At 38.5% G+C, this 18,298-nt stretch overlaps 1 protein-coding gene and 1 long non-coding RNA gene across 2 annotated transcripts in view; both read right to left on the reverse strand.

Moving 5' to 3' along the window:
• Nucleotides 1–2,107: 2,107 nt before the first annotated feature.
• LOC108541071 (uncharacterized) lies at nucleotides 2,108–4,480 on the reverse strand. Its single transcript, XR_001888855.1, has 2 exons — nucleotides 2,832–4,480; nucleotides 2,108–2,791 (listed from the first exon to the last, which is right to left on the reverse strand). It is a non-coding gene; the product is annotated as an uncharacterized LOC108541071 (long non-coding RNA).
• Nucleotides 4,481–6,495: 2,015 nt separating this feature from the next.
• The window catches only part of MALT1 (MALT1 paracaspase), an 88,485-nt gene continuing 76,682 nt past the window's right edge, over nucleotides 6,496–18,298 (reverse strand). Inside the window, 4 exon segments of the mRNA XM_017890505.1 lie at nucleotides 6,496–8,708; nucleotides 10,699–10,824; nucleotides 11,991–12,148; nucleotides 14,473–14,622. Of these exon segments, the coding sequence (XP_017745994.1) occupies nucleotides 8,271–8,708; nucleotides 10,699–10,824; nucleotides 11,991–12,148; nucleotides 14,473–14,622 (872 nt within the window). The 3' untranslated portion in view covers nucleotides 6,496–8,270.

Raw genomic sequence — 18,298 nt, forward strand, 5'->3', positions numbered from 1 at the left:
TCCTCAGTGGGGGCCTGCCTCCTGGTCTGCTCAGCTGAGCAGGGCATCACAGAATGGTCTTCCTTATCCTTCTTCTCGACATTATTTGGTGACATTCTTTTCAGTCTACTGGCAGAATGAATCCTACCTAATAACGGTTGTGGTTTCCACAGCCCTCAGCCCTCCGCCCTCCACACTCTGTTGGCCAGTCTAGCTTGGGCCTTGGTGGCCAGTATTGGTCACATGCTGCCAACAAGGGGCCAGGACACAAAAATGCCGGAAAAGGTAAATTTGCGAGTCACACCATGGGTCAGGCCTGAGATGTGAAGTCAGCTTACATGGCTAGAAGGGCTCCAAGGCAAGTCTGCAAGCTGAACCAATGAATTACTGTAGCTCAAGCAAACTGGTCAGAAAGCACCTCGGGCGGCAGACACTGGCAGGGTCCTGTAGGTGCTGTCCAGGACAGGGAGACTCTTAGCTTGGAAGCATTCAGCCTCACTGGCAAGGTTGGCCAACGAGAGGGACATTTGGCTCATCTTAGCCTGCTGTCATTAACTGTCAGGTTAATCTAGATGACCCCCACCCAGCCCCGTGCCACGTTCCTTTCGTGCTCATAAAGCCTTGGACTATGATGTGGCTTTCTGCACGTACACTTCCAGGAAGAGTGTGTCCCAGCATGCCATCCCCCGTGCGCCCCCTATCTGGCCTTCCCCCAACAAGCACACTTCTGCCTTGCAGGTGAGAGTGTCACAGCACACCTCGAAACTGTATCCCTCCCAAAGCTATATAACTGGGCTAGCTGACGCCAAAGTGTCAAATCAGGTTTTCAGACACTTCATACCTAGTTAGCAATAACAACTGATTCCAACGGGAAGATACCAGACGGTGCTTCGCCTTGTTAGTAGTACCTGCTAGCAAGCCACATCTTGAATAACAAAGCTGATCTGGGGGCCAAGTTTGGTGTCATTTGTTTGAGGGCCCGAACTGCAGGTCAGGACCTGTTCACATGGCCTTTCCCTGTCACCAGCAGCTCACACTGGCTGACACTCACACTGGCTGACAGGACTCCCTCCAGGCCAGACGCCTCCAGCCCTCACTGTGCAGTCAGGAAGCTTTTCTTCCCCTTTTCTAAGGGCTGTGGTCTCCCAGAGGCGCCAAGCTGGTGTGGCGTATGGCTGTGTTGGGGGAGAATCTCAAAGCAAAAGCGGGGTTTAGTGCAGACCAAAGCTTACCTGGAAAGGCAATGTGAAAAACAGTGGGGAACCCCAACCCTGCCCCTCCAACAAGGGGCTACTGTGACGTTTGAAAACCACTAGACATAGACATGAGGTCAACTGTCTGACCAGGAGATTGGGAAGGAAACAAAGCCGCTTATCCAAGTTGGAGCATAACATAAAGGATGCTGAGGTCAGATGGCAATGTGACCCACATCTGGCAAGAATAGATGTATATGTTACAAACACAGATGATAAAAACTGTCAGCCTTTGAGGGAGACACTGTCTTTGTAATGTAGAAATAACCAGTCTGTACAGACTTGGAAGTGGTAAAACCAAAGCTTATGAAAATATTTTTTAAAATACTAAAAATTTCTCTAGCAGAACAGTCTATTGTGTGGAGCATAATACAGCAACATTAATTTTAGGTCAAATCCTTTGGACATAATGTGACCTCAAAGTACATCACATTTAGAGATGCACTTTTGCTTCTATAATGTTTCAATATTTTAAGTGTTTTTCATGTAAGAATGAAACATTAAGACACTGTTGTGTACTTTTCCCGTTATGGCATAAGCAGCAGCAGTACTGTGGACAAAATACCCAGCTCCGGTCTGGGTCTGAATCATCCTGGCTCTGCCCTTACTAGCTGGGTTATCCTGGAGGGCATATTAATATCTCCGGTTAGCCTAACAATCAGTTCATCTATAAACTGCAAGGCTGTTGAGGGTTAAATAAGACCTCATGTAAAATGTTTAAACCTAGCACAAAGAAAGGGCTTCTATCTGCTACCCTGGTGCTTAGCAACTTATTAATGTAGAAATACTCATCCAATCATTTTTAGTACTTAAAATGCTATTTATCAACTAAACTCAAGCATGATGAAAAAAAAGCTGGAATTACTTCAGATTTTGAGGTAGAATGAGCTTTACTAATTTTGTAACAGAATAATACTCTGTAATATGACATTGTACTTTTAAACTGAAGACTCCTTATGAAAAGTTAAAAATGTGTTCTTAAATTTATTGAAGCTGAGCATATTTACATTATACAATTGTGCATATCTGTATTTTAAAATTATACAATTGTTCACTGTGGAAAATCTGCAAGGTACAGGTAAGCAAGCAAAGAAAAATTATCCCACCAGAGATAAATGCTGTTAATCTTTTAGTAGAACACCTTTAGAGCTGTTTTGCAGGGTAGATACATAACACAAACAACTGGTGGCATTAAATCTGCATGATTTTTGAAAAGCGATTCTGGAGTGAATAAAACTCAATTGCAACTTTAGAAGATAAGCACTGCCAGCCGGGCGTGGTGGCTCCTGCCTGTAATCCCAGCACTTTGGGAGGCCAAGGTGGGTGGATCACTTGAGTTCATGAGACCAGCCTGGCCAACATGGTGAAACCCCGTATCTACTAAAAATACAAAAATTAGCTGGGCGTGGTGGTATACACCTGTAATGCCCGCTACTCAGGGGGCTGAGGCACGAGAATTGCTTGAACCCAGGAGGTGGAGGTTGCAGCGAACTAAGACATGCCACTGCACTACAGCCTGGGAGACAAGAGACTCAAAAAAAAAAAAAAAAAGATATACACTGCCAATATATGAAAGTACTTTGTAGGAAGTACCTGAACAATGAATACACTCTATACTGCCTACAGGTATAGCTTTAAGAATGCCACATTTAAAGCACAAGGTTGATGGGTTGATGCTTTTCAAAAATGCCAGCACTTTAGAGGGATAGTCTTATTCAGTACTGCCAGCTCTGTAAAGTATTATAAGCCGTTTGATGTTACAGCATCATCCCCATTTTACAGATAAGGAAACAGAAGCACAGGCAAGTAACACACTTTGAACCATGCTATTAGTAAGGGCTGAAACCTGAGGTGTCTCAGATGACTCCTCCGTCATAAAGCTAAACTTTGATGCTCAATATTTTTAATGCTACCAAATTAGAAAAAAGAGAACATGGACACTTATACATTTTCATACTGAGTGTACTCTTCCTTACTAATATTTTATTTTTGAGATAGTGGCTTGCTCTGTTGTCGGGGCTGGAGTGCAGTGGCACAATCTCCACTCACCGTAATCTCTGCCTTCTGGGCTTGAGTGATCTTCCCACTTCAGCCTCCTGAGTCACTGGGACTAACAGGTGTGTGCAACTATGACCAGTTAATTTTTGTTTTTTCTTTTTTTTGGTAGAGATGGGGGTTCACCACATTGCCCAGGCTAGTCTCGAACTCCTGGGTTCAAATGATCTGCTTACTGAAGCCTCCCAAAGTGCTGGGATTACAGGTGTGAAGCCACCATGCCCAGGGTTTCAGTGTCAAACTCTGAATTTGAATGTGAATGTCAAACTGAGAAACAGGATGGAATGCACAAAAGTAGTGTGTAAATTGAGTAGCTGACATCAGTTGACAGTTAAAAGTAATGACAGTATATAAGTATCAGGTGAATGTTCAAGGAATAGAAACAACTTTGTTAGGATGTCTGTTAGGAAAAAAAAAACCCTTAAAAGTAAAATTACATACATCAGATTTTATCCAGATATTAAACTGATGCTGCTAAGGCAGGAGGATCACTTGAAGGATGGGTGTTTGAGACCAGAATGGGCAACAAAATTGAGACCCCACTTCTAATAAAATTAAAAGCAAACTTAAAAAGCTTATGCCAATATACATGTCAAGGATCTAAGCTTTGGCTACATAATTGAATTTCTTGAATTTGACAAGCCAAAAAATTGCGATTACTGAACAGGCCACCTCACTGTTACTTCATGTGCAAGTCAGAGATTTGAAAAGTAAGAGGTATTAGAGACACAGGAAGAAGGAAATGTCTAAATGGACCTTTTCTGTGGCAGGCTTCTTCTTTAAAGACTTTCTTTTCTGAAACGTGTTGACTTGCTCATCTCTGAATGAGGAACAATCCAGTGTTTTATATTCAAATTATCCCATGAGTTGAGTTTTATTAGAAAATATATAATTCATAATTGTGACTTCAATTTTTAAAAATTACCTTCCAGAAAATATCCCGTCAGCATTAAGTACTGGCTTTGAATTTGGGTGAGCCTTGAATTGCTCAAACCTCCACTATCCTAATTTCTTTATTATGTTCTAATTGGTATTGATAGATTTGATAGATAATCTTTTCTAAATTCCACTTGTGTAAATCCTACTTTAATATTACAAAGCAATTGCCACGAGAGGTTCAAGTAAAATAAAAACATGGTTGATAAAAAAAAAGACCAAAACTGTATCATTCTTTTTTAAGCCAGTTTTAAAATTACAAATACATGTTTAGAATTTTTAAAAAAATTCATGCGATTCTCCTGCCTCAGCCTCCCTAGTAGCTGGGATTACAGGCGTGTGCCACCATGCCCAGCTAATTTTTTTTTGTATTTTTAGTAGAGACAGGGTTTTGCCATCTTGGCCAAGCTGGTCTCAAACTCCTGGGCTCAAGAGATCCACCTGCCTTGGCCTCCCAACGTAGTGAGATTATAGGCATGAGCTACTGCACCTGGCCTAAAACTAAAATTTTAAATTCAGTTCCTCACACTAGCTATTATTTCAATTGCTCAACAACCCCATGCGGCTAAAAGCTATCACACTGGGAGTGCAGACACCAAGCATCCTATCATCACAGCAAGTTCACTGGACAGTGCTGCTCTGTGGTAACCACAGCTGGGCACCTGCATGTATTTTTTTTTTTTAATTATTACATACATGATTTTTCAATTTTTTTTTTTTTTGAGGCGGAGTCTCGCTCTGTTGCCCGGTCTGGAGTGCAGTGGCCAGATCTCAGCTCACTGCAAGCTCCGCCTCCCGGGTTTACGGCATTCTCCTGCCTCAGCCTCCGGAGTAGCTGGGACTACAGGCGCCCGCCACCTCGCCCGGCTAGTTTTGTATTTTAGTAGAGACGGGGTTTCACCGTGTTAGCCAGGATGGTCTCGATCTCCTGACCTCGTGATCCGCCCGTCTCGGCCTCCCAAAGTGCTGGGATTACAGGCTTGAGCCACCGCGCCCGGCGATTTTTCAATTTTTTCCCTCCCATTCTGAGGGTTAACTTCACTTTCTTAATGGTATCCTTTAATGTGCTAAAGTTAATTTTGATGAAGCCCCATTTATGTATTGTTTTCCTTTGTTGCTTGTGCTTTTGGTATTGTATCTAAGAAACCATTCCTAAGCCCAACACCACAAAGATTTACTTCTGTTTTCTTCCAGGAGTTTAAACTCTTTTATTTAGGTCTATGATCCATTTTGAGTTAGAATTTGTAATGTGGTAGGAAGTAGGGATCCTCTTGCTGGGCATGTAGCTACCAGTTGTCCCAGCACCGTTTGTTGAAAAGACCACTCCTCCTCTACTGAATGGTATTAGCATCCTTGTTGAAAATAAGTTGATCAGAAATGTATGGGTTTATTTCTAGATGTTCAGTTCCATTCCTCTCATCAATATGTCTATTCATATGCCTACACTATCATAGCACATTTTGAAATTGGTAAAAGTGTCTTCCAACTTTGTTCTTTTCCAAGATTTTTTGGCTATTCTGGGTCCCCTGCATTTCCGCATCAATTTTATCATCATTTTGTCAACTTCTGCAAAAAATACAGCTAGGTTTTTGATAGGAATTGTGTTGAATATGTAGACTAATTTGGGCAACATTGCCATCTTACCAATATTAAGTCTTCTAATCCATGAACATGGATGTCTTTCCATTTATCTGGATCTTGATTTCTTTAAACAACGTGTTGTAATTTTATTCTTGATGCTACTGTATGTAGGATTTCTTTATTCTCATTTTCAGAATGTTTGTTGTTAGTACAGAAATAAAACTGATTTTTGTATAATGTTTGATCTTGTATCCTGCAACCTGTTGAACTCATTACTTTTTAGGGATTCTTTAGCATTTTCTATATACAAGTATATTATCAACTGTGAATACATATAGTTTCACTATTTTTGCAGTATAAATGGCTTTTCTTTATTAGCTTATTTGATTTTTTAGATGTTGAACAAACCTTGAATTCCTAACCTAACTGCTCTGGCTAGAACTTCAAGTACAATGCTGAATAGAAGTAGTGTGAGTGAACATCCTTGTCCTTCTTCCCAATCTTAAGGGGAAAACATTCAGCCTACAGTCTATCACCATGAAGTATAATGTCATGTGTGGGCTTTTCACAGATGTTATATTTATCATGTCTAGGAAGATTCCTTTTGTTCCTAAGTTTGTTGAGTGTTTTTATCATGAAAGGTTTTGGATTTTATCAAATGCTATTTCTGTCTCTAATAAGACAATCTATGTGGGTTTTGTGCTTTATTAAATATGGTACAGTTGATCCTCATTATTCACAATTATGTATTTGTGAATGTACCAACTTGCTAAAATTTATAACCCTCAAATTGATATCTGTGGCACTTTTGTGGTCATTTGTGGATGTGTGTAAATGGATGAAAAATTTGAGTCACCCAATACACATGGTCCCAGCTGAGGCTGAACATGATGATGCTCTGCTTTCCTGTTTCAGCCTCATAGAGAAATGACTGGAGGATGGAAATGGCAGGGGAAATTCAGTGTAGTACAAGAAGCTCTGGCTCCAGGGCCAGGTGGATGGGGTTTGAATTTCAGCTCTGACATGTGTTAGTGGGCATGTCACTTAACACTTGATACCTCAGTTTCACTTCTGTAAAATAAAGTAGAATTTGCTAGGATGAATTAAGAATTCAAGCTCATAATGTGCATGAGATAAACATATGTATACACACATATACACAAACATTCTCCTAAAAGCAGTTGTTCCATATTTAATTCAGTGTTTGTGGGAGAATATTCTGTAGAACATAATTAGTCAATAATGAGAACTGACTGTATATTAGTTTGATTTTTAGATGTTGAACCAACCTTGAATTCCTGGGATAAATTCTACTTGGTCATGATGTAGAATTCTTTTTATACACTGCTGGATTCAGTTTGCTAATATTTTGTTAACGATTTTGTGTATTAATAAGGAATATTGGCTTATAGTTTTCTTGTGATATCTAGTCTAGTATCAGGATAATACCTCCTAGAATAAGTTGGGAAGTATTCTTTTCTCTCCTACTTTTAGAAACAGTTTGCAAAAAATTAGTGCTAATTTTAATGTTTGGTAGAATTCAGCAGTGAAGCCATCTAGGCCTGGGATTTTCTTTGTGAGACTTTTTAAATTATTAATTCAGTATTTTTCCTTGTTAGTGCCAATTGCATTTTTAACCAACTTTTAGGTAGAACCAAAGATAAGAATATTATCTCATTAGGCCAGTGAAATTCAAGAAGAAAATACATATTATCAAGGAAGATGCTAAGTATTTGGAAAATTCAGATAGGCAGCTATGAAAATTATCCATTGTATCTTGATTCTTAACCTCTATCTAGTTAATTTCAGCCTGTTCTACATCAGATTTATATACAAACCTCTTAACTAAAACTTGCAGCAAAGTCCTTATAATCAAAAACTAAAGTCTGTACATTTCTTGAGACAATACACAGCTATGTATCTCTATATATTTATACATATAAATATATTTCACTCTATCTACAAAAATAACACTTAGCTCAGAACCTGTCAGGAAGGCAGTGTGTAGTGGAAAAAATACTGGAATAGATTTCTGGAGGTCTCAGTTCTGGTGCCAGCTCTAACTTAGATGCCTTTATGTGTTTCTTCCATTGATAAAATGAGGTTATGCCTGGTGATCAGCAAGGTTCTTTCTGGTGTTAAAAATACAATGACTTATTCTGCAATAATGCCATTCCCATTGCTCTTACTTCAGAGTGGTCACCATGAAAATATTTTGTTATATACATATAAACATACACACCTCCATACTTCATTTGTACAGAACTAATCAACCAATTCACAAAATCTTAGGAAGTCTGTGATTAAATAATGTAATTCCAACATCTCAAAGTTCTGAAGTTTGTTATGAAACAGTTACTACTATTCTTTCTCTACATGTACAAATTTGCCTTTTCACTTTATGTAAGTGTAGTACTATCTCACATGAGGCATCTATAATTATGCTAACTTTCAAAAACAAGGCAGTCATTTTTCAGAAATTCTGAGCCTGTCAGAGAAACTAAACGGTATTTCATCAGTTGTCTCTACTGGCACATTACTTCGACTAAAATGACATGAAGAATGGTGAGCAAAACTTGAAATAAATGCATCTGGAGTCCGGCTGCAATGACAGCTATCTGCTGGTGTAACACTACTTGGATTACCAGGATGTGAATGGTAAACACCATGGAATGGGTCTTGCAATGAGTGATAATGCCCTGCTCCTCCTGAGGTGGCTGCAGAACTCTGGTAAGGACCATTAGACATAAGACAAGTTTGAAAGCAAGTCTTCCTTCCCAAACCTCGATGCATGTCTAATTTAGCAATGAGAGGTTTCCCAACATTCACTTCCTGCTTGTCCTCTACAGTATCTTCCAATCCTGAGTACTGATATGATAAACATACTGTGAAGACTAGATGTTCCTGGAAAGGAAAAAAATCTGGTTTATTATTGGCATCAACAGTGAATATATAGCAATCTGAAAATATTATTCACACATACACACCCACATACCCCGCCCCCTCGCCACCAAAAATCCACTAACTCTCCTTTTCCAGGTTCGAAATCCTCAAGGCATCCTTTATATCTCCCCAAAACTGAGAAATGCCAGCTATCATCATCTTACCTTTCTTTCATGCAATACTTACAACACATTTAGAATTTCTAGTTCTTACTACTGTTAGTAGTCAAAGTCAGAGATCTTATATTCTAGATGAACAGGGAAAACATTTTCCAAGCAGTGCAGCTTAGGAAACTTATCCTTCCTTATTACTAGAGATGGGGAATTATCTTTTAAAAAATGATCTGGGCCGGGCATGGTGGCTCATGCCTATAATCCCGCTTATGCCTATAATCCCAGCACTTTGGGAGGATGAGGCAGATGGATTACTTGAAGTTAGGAGTTCAAGACCAGCCTGGCCAACTTGGTGAAACCCATCTCTACTAAAAATACAAAAAATTAACTGGGCATGGTGGCGTGTGCCTGTAGTCCCAGCTACTAGGGAGGCTGAGGCACAAGAATCACTTGAGTCCAGGACGTGGAGGTTGCAGTTAGCTGAGATTGTGCCATTGCACTCCAGCCTAGGTGACAGACACCATCTCAAAAACAACAACAACAACAAAAAAAAACAAAAAAAAACTGGTTTTATACTAGTTTTATAAAAAAAGCTAAAGTTGTTTTTAAAATAGAGTAATCCATAATCGTAGATGGAAAACATAACTGAATCAGATAATGGGCTAACTTTTTTTCTTTTTTTTTAGACCTGTGTCTGGCTCTTTTGCCCAGGCTGGAGTGCAATGGCACCATCTCGGCTCACCGCAACCTCCGCCTCCTGGGTTCTAGCGATTCTCCTGCCTCAGCCTCCCTAGTAGCTGGGACTACAGGCGCCCGCCACCTCACCCGGCTAGTTTTTTGTATTTTTTTTAGTAGAGACGGGGTTTCACCGTGTTAGTCAGGATGGTCTCGATCTCCTGACCTTGTGATCCGCCCATCTCGGCCTCCCAAAGTGCTGGGACTACAGGCTTGAGCCACCGCGCCCGGCCAATGGGCTAACTTTTTAAGAGAAGAAAGGACTTTAATTAAGTAGATGAGCTCCGAACAGGATGACAACAGGTTTACGTGTGTAATTCTCAATTGTGCCCATTCCATTCCCTGAGTTTTAGCTGATACATTCTATGGTCATGTACTTGTGAACAAATTAAAATCTCAATTTTTGCAAAGAAAGCTTTCATTAGAACACTCAACATGCAGAACTAGCTTCTCATTTGTAAGTCAACTAGAAATAAAAAATGGAAAAGAAATTCCAATTCTAATTTGCTATATGTTTAGTTACAGAACTAGGAAATGATTACTTGAAAATCTGAACATATTTAAAAGTAGAATATTGAGCTGGGAGTGGTAGCTCACACCTGTAATCTGACTGCTTTGGGAGGCCAAGAAGGGAGGATTCTTGAGGCCAGGAGTTCAAGATTGGCGTGGGCAATATAGTGAGATCCCTTCTCTACAAAATGTTTAAAAAAAAATTAGCTGGGTGTGGTGGCATGTGCCTGCAGACTCAGCTACTTGGGAAGCTGAGGTGGCAGGATCATTTGCACTCAGGAGTTTGAGGTTATAGTAAGCTATGTTCATACCACTGCACTGCAGCCTGGGTGACAGAGTTAAGACTCTGTCTCTACAAAAAGAAAAAATAATATGCTCTATGTTACTAATTTTTCAGCATTATGGAAGGTAAGCACACAAAGTCCTGTGGCCACCAGTGGAAACAGAATATAAGAAGGGTCACTGATAGGACCTTCTGTAGATTGGTTATCTCTAGTTTAATAATAAGGCAGCATATCTATGGTCCATGCCAAAGTAAATTTCCAGTTTCATGAAGTTTTCCATTAGTAGCTATAAACAGAAAAGGTAGTAACCTTTAATTTTTGCAGTGAACTGAGTCTGGTATAGAGGCAATGCTTGGGAAGATCCTTTGATACCAAGTAGCTGCCAGTTTCTTCAGGTGTGCCTTTATTTGCATCTTTTGGATCAATATCTAGGTCCTGTAAACAAAAAAAAAATATTAGTGACTGTTAATAATGAAATCAATGAAAGTCACAATATAATCTAGTACATAAGAGGTCTTAACTGATATTGTTCTCGTGAATTTTGGCCTTTTGTAAATTTTGATAATCCCAACATTATCCAGGGCTAAACAATGAAAACAACAATCTAATAGGAATTCTCAATTCTGTATTAAGCCATTTAAAAAGTAAAGTGAGCTCTGAAAGAGTTTCCTTTCAAATGATTCCTAGAACTGCTTTTTGAGCTACTCAAGTTTCCTCTTAAGCAGAGAGAGCCCTATTAATTAGTGTTTGACTCCTGGATTCTCTTCTCTTAATCATCACTTTTGGGAAGGTGCAGGGAAATTTATATGATTAGAATATTTAAGAAAGATAAATAAACAGCCTTTTCCTTTTTCTTCTTTTAGACCCAACCCAATGGCCAATAGTAAGAGGGTTCTGCTCCTCCAGTGAGAAGCCCACAGGCCCCTGGCTTGCTCAGCACCCCAGGAAGCCTATCTGGGCTCCACAGTGCTGAAACTGGAGGTGTGGGGTGGCCACTGAATTCTGGGGTTTGGTGCTAGACCGTTTACTCTGACATGAAGCAATATCCTCCACAAAGCCTCTATCAGTAATAAAAGTGATATTTTGGGTTTCTGCTTGTCTTACTCCTTGCTTGCTTCTCAGTTTGTCACACTCATGTAGGAAAGAGGGGTACTATTTACTGGCTTCTTTAAACCAACATAAAATGACTACCATACCTAAATGTTTGAAAAGAGCAGAACTAGATTTCTATTATTCCAGTATGTGACCATACCTTAACAAGACTTAAAAACTACTGTTTCCAATATAAGTTATAACTGTTTAAAAGGAAATTATTCTTGACATATTTATAGCACATTTTATTCCTTCACATTGGCTCCCCTGTTTAGGATACAAGAAATTAAAGGCATCCCTCCTGAGTGAACTTTAGACATTTCTAAATCTCATAAACTTAAGGTATTTTGGCAATTAGTAAATATTATGACCAGTGTTACTAAACTATAAATATATACACTTATATATAAATATATATTTCCTTTATATTTACCATCAACTTTAAGTTAAAAAATTTAGTCTTTAATACGTGAGAATATATCACTATTTTAAATAAAAGAGAAACTCACAAGTGGAAAATCGGTAACGTAGGCATCACACATTATTATCTCGGGTGGTTTGTAAACTATACTTGTATAGATTATCATGACATTGGAAAACTCAGCTGCAAATCCTAATTGAATCTGAACACCACAGTCAAACTTAAGACACATACTTTCTGGAAGTTCTGAAAAAGAACAGTAAGAACAACTTTGGTAGGTTTCCTGATAAAAGGCAAATATTTATGGAGGAGTATATAGTTAGTATTTCTTTTGCTTAAAAACATGATTTACATTGTTTAAACACATACAATTAAAAAAATAAAGCTCAATATTCTGCTGGCCAAACAAAATCTTTCATTTACCATTTGCTTATAGTTCTTATCCAACTGTATATATAATTTTACTGTGGCAATAAAATATGCATACAACTGTAGATAAATTTTCGCTGTTGCCACAATTTATATGACCAGAATTTTTAATAAAGCACAGTGTCACTGAATGGTCATACTATAGTTTGTTACCTTTAACCATTCTGTTAACTCTTGAATATAATACTTCTGGGTTTTATTGCTTTTCTATCATAGTTCATAATGCTTTAAGATTGTTAGATATAGCTATGTGATTGTTCCTTTACATATGGGACAAATTATTTTCAATTTACACGGAATATAAAGTTTCAGCATAACATGTCCAAAACAGAGTATTTTTAAAACATTCGTCTACTTGATGGTATTAAAAAGTAGAAAGATACCATCATAGTTTTAACTATTCCTTAATTACTTAAATTAGCCATTAAAATTTTTTTTCTCTACACTTCCAGCAGTGTGGATTATTGAATTTGCATCATTTGCTTGTTTACTGAGGAGGGTCTAAATGTTTTTTTCTCTTACCATTTTGTATGAGCTCTTTATTATTAAAAAACTACCTACTTATTAAATTTGTTACAAATACTTTCTATACGAACTTTTAGTTTTGTTTTATTGTTTCATTGATTGTTGACCTTTACCACTGTAATTTTGTTGTTTGTTTAGATCTTTTTTAGAGGAGACATTCAATTTCAATTACTTATCCAGTTATCTGGAATGGTGAGATATTTATAGCATTTTACATTTTAATGTGCTTTAGTATGTTAATTTACTAAAAATATACATTAGAGAACACATTTTTTTTGAGACTGAGTTTTGCTCTTGTTGCCCAGGCTGGAGTACAATGGCATGACCTCGGCTCACTGCAACCTCCGACTCCCAGGTTCAAGTGATTCTCCTGGCTCAGCCTCCAAAGTTACAGGCGCCTGCCACCATGACCAGCTAATGTTTTGTATTTTTAGTAGAGATGGAGTTTCACCATGTTGGCCAGGCTGGTCTTGAACTCCTGACCCCAGGTGATTCACCCATCTCGGCCTCCCAAAGTGCTGGGATTACAGGTGTGAGCCACCATACCTGGCCAAGAACAAAATTTATAGAAGTTCAATAAATACAATTATTTTTCAATTATCTGTAAGAGACTCACAGAATAGATACTTGGACTCAGAAAATCCAAAATTATTTCAATTGGTAAACTTTTCATTAAACCATACATAATTAGCAAAAGGTAATTAAGGTACAGATTGATTTTCACCTTGTCTTCTCTGCTGATCACTCAATTTACTGATCAAGCGTCCAAGAGAGGATGCTCAGTTATATATGAATAATCGCAAGTACAGACGACTTGCTGAGTGCTCTGTACCTGCTCATTTCCACCTGCGCACTCATTCAATCCCAATAACCTATGAGGCAGGTACTGTTTTTTTTTCTTTTCAAGACAGAGTCTCGCTCTGTCGCCCAGACTGGAGTGCAGTGGGACAATCTCTGCTCACTGCACTGCGACCTCCACCTCAGGTTCAAGAGATTCTCTTGCCTCAGCTGCCCTAGTAGTTGGGATTACAGGCATGCGCCATCACACTCTGCTAACTTTTTGTATTTTTAGTAGAGATGAGGTTTTGCCATGTTGCCCAGGCTGGTCTCTAACTCCTGACCTCAGGTGATCCACCTGCCTTGGCCTCCCAAAGTGCTAGGATTACAGGTGTGAGCCACCACAACTGGCCTGAGGCAGGTACTATTTCTTATTTACATGTTATAGATAACATGTTCATATAGTGGTAGAGACTGGATCAGAACCCAATCCATGATTTTCGACAGCTGCACACTTTTAACAGTTCACAATACAGGAGAATCTAAGGACTGTGTGTATTAGACGAATGGAAAATTAACCTATCTTAAAAATAGAAAAATTTTTAAATGGTCATTTTAATTTTACCAATAGTGACAATAATGGGCTAAATAATTTGATATCTCTAACATCAAATACACCAGTGTAATATCCATAGTTGAAATATATGTTTGGTTTGAGATTTGCCTAGAAGGCCAAAATATTTTCACTGTAAAACTGGCAGGAAAGTTATTCATTCAGAAGAAACTTTATGATTTAACATAAGTATATTATAGATCTAAAAAAAAAGGCTTTACCATACCATGAGCCTTGGCCCACTGTAGATTCCGCACAAGAGATTCTGCAGAATACTCTGTTCCCTGTATTGGATCAGTAAGTGCTCTCTTCTCAGATAAACTACTTCGAATCTCTAGAGCCTGTTTGCCTTTGGTAAGGTGACACTTACCCATATCTAAAAGATATGAAAATAAATATTATTTTTAAGACCACCAATTCTTATGTTTTAAATATTTAGGATAAGAACTATCCTACATTATCAGGTTATATTCTCAGCATCATTTATTCACTCAACAAGTATTTCCAGAGCACCTATTATGTGCCAGACATAGCAAGCATGTTTTAATTTTTACTCATGTGTAGGTATTCATAAATGGTATATGCCAATGTTTTAGGTTTTCAAATTCAACAAAAATGTTATATGTATGTCTTTGTAATGTGCCATTTTCATTCAACATGTTTTAGATACACAGACTAATGCATATGGATACACATCAATTTAAATTTAGAAGTATATTCTTTAAGTTATAGTTTATCGTACTTCTGTCTACTACGTTATAAATTAACAATAGTAAAGTTTCTTTTTTTTAAAAAAGAGACAAAAATATATGTGATCCAGAACTAAGTCTAAGTTAAATCAACATATTGGGGGTTAAAAGGAGACACCAAGTATTGTAGGAGTACATTAAAATTATTATTTGTTAGAGAAGAAAAGATATAAATACAATTTTTTTAAAAAAGGAGAAAATGAGTCAAATCAAAAAATTAGATGGTTAAAACAAGTACAAAAAATAACAAATGTAAATTAACTAAATTTTCTCATTAAAAGACCAAGATTATTAGATTGGATTTTAAACAATCTGTTATATGGTGCCTCCAAAAGCTACAGCAAAGCAGAATGACATGAAATGTTTGAAAGTAAAAGTATAGAGAAGCAGGCTAGCCTAGGGGTTAAGAGTAGGAAAGTAACAGTGTAAAAAATAGCATATTAGGTCAACAAAAAGGAAGTTGGTGTGGCTCTATTAATATGATACAGAAAGACAAAAAAGCATTTGAAATGGAGGCATCACTACATAATGATAAAGGTTCAATTCAATAAGAAAATATAAACATTTAAAACAAAATAGTCACTATGAAGTAAAAAGTGCTAGAATTACAAGAAAATCTGGTAACCTGACAGATTTCAACATCTCAATTATTGATCAAAGAGACTCAGCAGAAATATAGAACTGAAAAAACAATAAAAAAATAGGCCAAACCTAATGGGCACACATAGGGTTCTGCAACCAGTTACTATAAAAATATCCATTTTTTCTCAAGTACACATGCAAAATCTACAAAATTTCATCTTTCACTTGGCCATAATGAAAACCTCCACAAATTTCAAAGCATAGCAACTAGACAGACTATATTCGATCACAAAGCAATTAAGGTAGAAATAAAAAGTGAAAATTCCTGCCATATTTGAAAATTAAAGACAGTATTATATAATTTAAAGGTCAAAGAAAAAAAAACTAAAGAAGTCCCTAAACTTGTAGGATGTGATGAAAGTGAAGTTTTAAGACAAATGTAAAGCCTTAGAAACTTAAATTGGAAAAAATAGGCTAAAAGTGAATGAACTATCATGATGTTAGAAAAAGAAAGAATAAATCAAATGCAAGGCAAGACATAAATAAACAGCAGAAGTTAGTGATGTAGAAAACAATGAACAAGTAGAAGAAATCAATGGAGCCAAAGATCGGTTCTTCAAAACGAAATAGCACAACTCACAAAAGCTGGCAATAAAGAAAAGAGGAAAGTAGGTATAAGTAATACTGATGAAAATGGATACATAATTACAGATAAAGCAGAGATCAAAGAATACTATTAGAAATATGAGCAACTAGGCCAGGCGCCGTGGCTCATGCCTGTAATCCCAGCACTTTGGGAGGCCGAGGTGGGCAGATCACAAGGTCGGGAGATCAAGACCACCCTGGCTAACATGGTGAAACCCCGTCTCTACTAAAAATACAAAAAGTTGGGCGCGGTGGCAGGCACCTGTAGTCCCAGCTACTGTGGAGGCCGAGGCAGGAGAATGGCGTGAACCCAGGAGGCGGAGGTTGTGGTGAGCTGAGATCACACCACTGCACTCCAGCCTGGGAGACAGAGCAAGACTCTGCCTCAAAAAAAAAAAAAAAAAAAAAAGAAATATGAACATGAGCAACTAAATGCCAACAAATATGAAAACTGCCCAAATTCCTACAAAAATATTACAATATTACTTATCAAAATGACTCAAGAAATGATAAGCCTACATGGTACAATAAATATTCAAGATATTGAAGCAGTAGTATTTCTACCAAAAAAACACCAATCCCAAGTCGGTTTATAGGCAAGTTCTACCATAAATAGATCACAATTTATATAGAATTCCCCAGTAAACAACAGGGTGTCAGGGTGTACTTCTTCTGTATCAGAGTTCTCCAGAGAAGCAGTACAAACAAGAGGTGTGCATGCGTACGCGTACACGTGTGTATGTGTGTGTGTACCCAGAGGTAGAGTGAGAAGAAGGGATTGACTTAAGGTATTGGTTTATGAATTGTGGCGGTGCAAGTCTGAAATCTGCAGGCAGGCAGGCAGGCAGGCAGGCAGGCAGGCAGGCAGGCAGGCTGGGGATGCAGAGGAGAGCTGTAGTTTGAGCCCCAAAGGCAGGCTGCTGGCAAACTCATTGCTTGTGGGAGGTCAGTCTTTGCTCCGTTAAGGCCTTTAGCTAACTGGATGAGGACCATTCACACTATGGAGAGCAGATTGCTGCAGATGGACTGAAAGTCCATCAATTTAAACTTTAATCTCATCCAGAATAATGCTCGATCCATCACCTAGAGACATCTTGAATAATGTTGGACTAAATATCTTGGCACTGAGGCCTGGCAAAAGTTGCCGTAAAATCAACCGTCACAACCTCCATCTCATTCTACAAGGCCTATGCTACATAACACTGATACCACTAAATACTAATTTTATTTTCTCATAAAATTAAACCAAATACTAAAAGAAAGTAAAATTACAGGCCCATTTCCTATATGAATATAGATATGAAAATTCTAAGCAAAATGATAGCAAATTAAATCTAGTAGTAAATTAAAAATATAACACATCTCAATGAAAATGATTTATCTCAAGTTGGTTTAATGTTAGACTATAAATTTAACTCACCATATTAAGAAACTGAAAGAAAAGAAACATTTTCTTCATAGCTGCAGAAAAACCATTTAATCTTGTTCAACATTTATTCATAAAAAAATTTTCAGGGGGGCAGAGCAAGATGGCCGAATAGGAACAGCTCCAGTCTCCAACTCCCAGCGCGAGCGACACAGAACACCAGTGATTTCTGCATTTTCAACTGAGGTACTGGGGTCATCTCACTGGGGAGTGCCGGACAATCGGTGCTGGTCAGCTGCTGCAGCCTGACCAGCGAGAGCTGAAGCAGGGCGAGGCATTGCCTCACCTGGGAAGCGCAAGGGGAAGGGAATCCCTTTTCCTAGCCAGGGGAACTGAGACACACAACACCTGGAAAATCGGGTAATTCCCACCCCAATACTGCGCTTTAAGCAAACGGGCACACCAGTAGATTATACCCACACCTGGCCGGGAGGGTCCCACGGCCACGGAGCCTCCCTCATTGCTAACACAGCAGTCTACAATCTAACCGAAACGGCAGCAGCGAGGCTGGGGAGGGGTGCCCGCCATTGCGGAGGCTTAAGTAGGTAAACAAAGCCGCTGGGAAGCTCGAACTGGGTGGAGCTCACAGCAGCTCAAGGAAACCTGCCTGTCTCTGTAGACTCCACCTCTGGGGACAGGGCACAGCTAAA

Source organism: Rhinopithecus bieti, unplaced genomic scaffold, assembly GCF_001698545.2.
Source record: "Rhinopithecus bieti isolate Rb0 unplaced genomic scaffold, ASM169854v2 scaffold_17861, whole genome shotgun sequence".
NCBI lineage: Eukaryota > Metazoa > Chordata > Mammalia > Primates > Cercopithecidae > Rhinopithecus > Rhinopithecus bieti.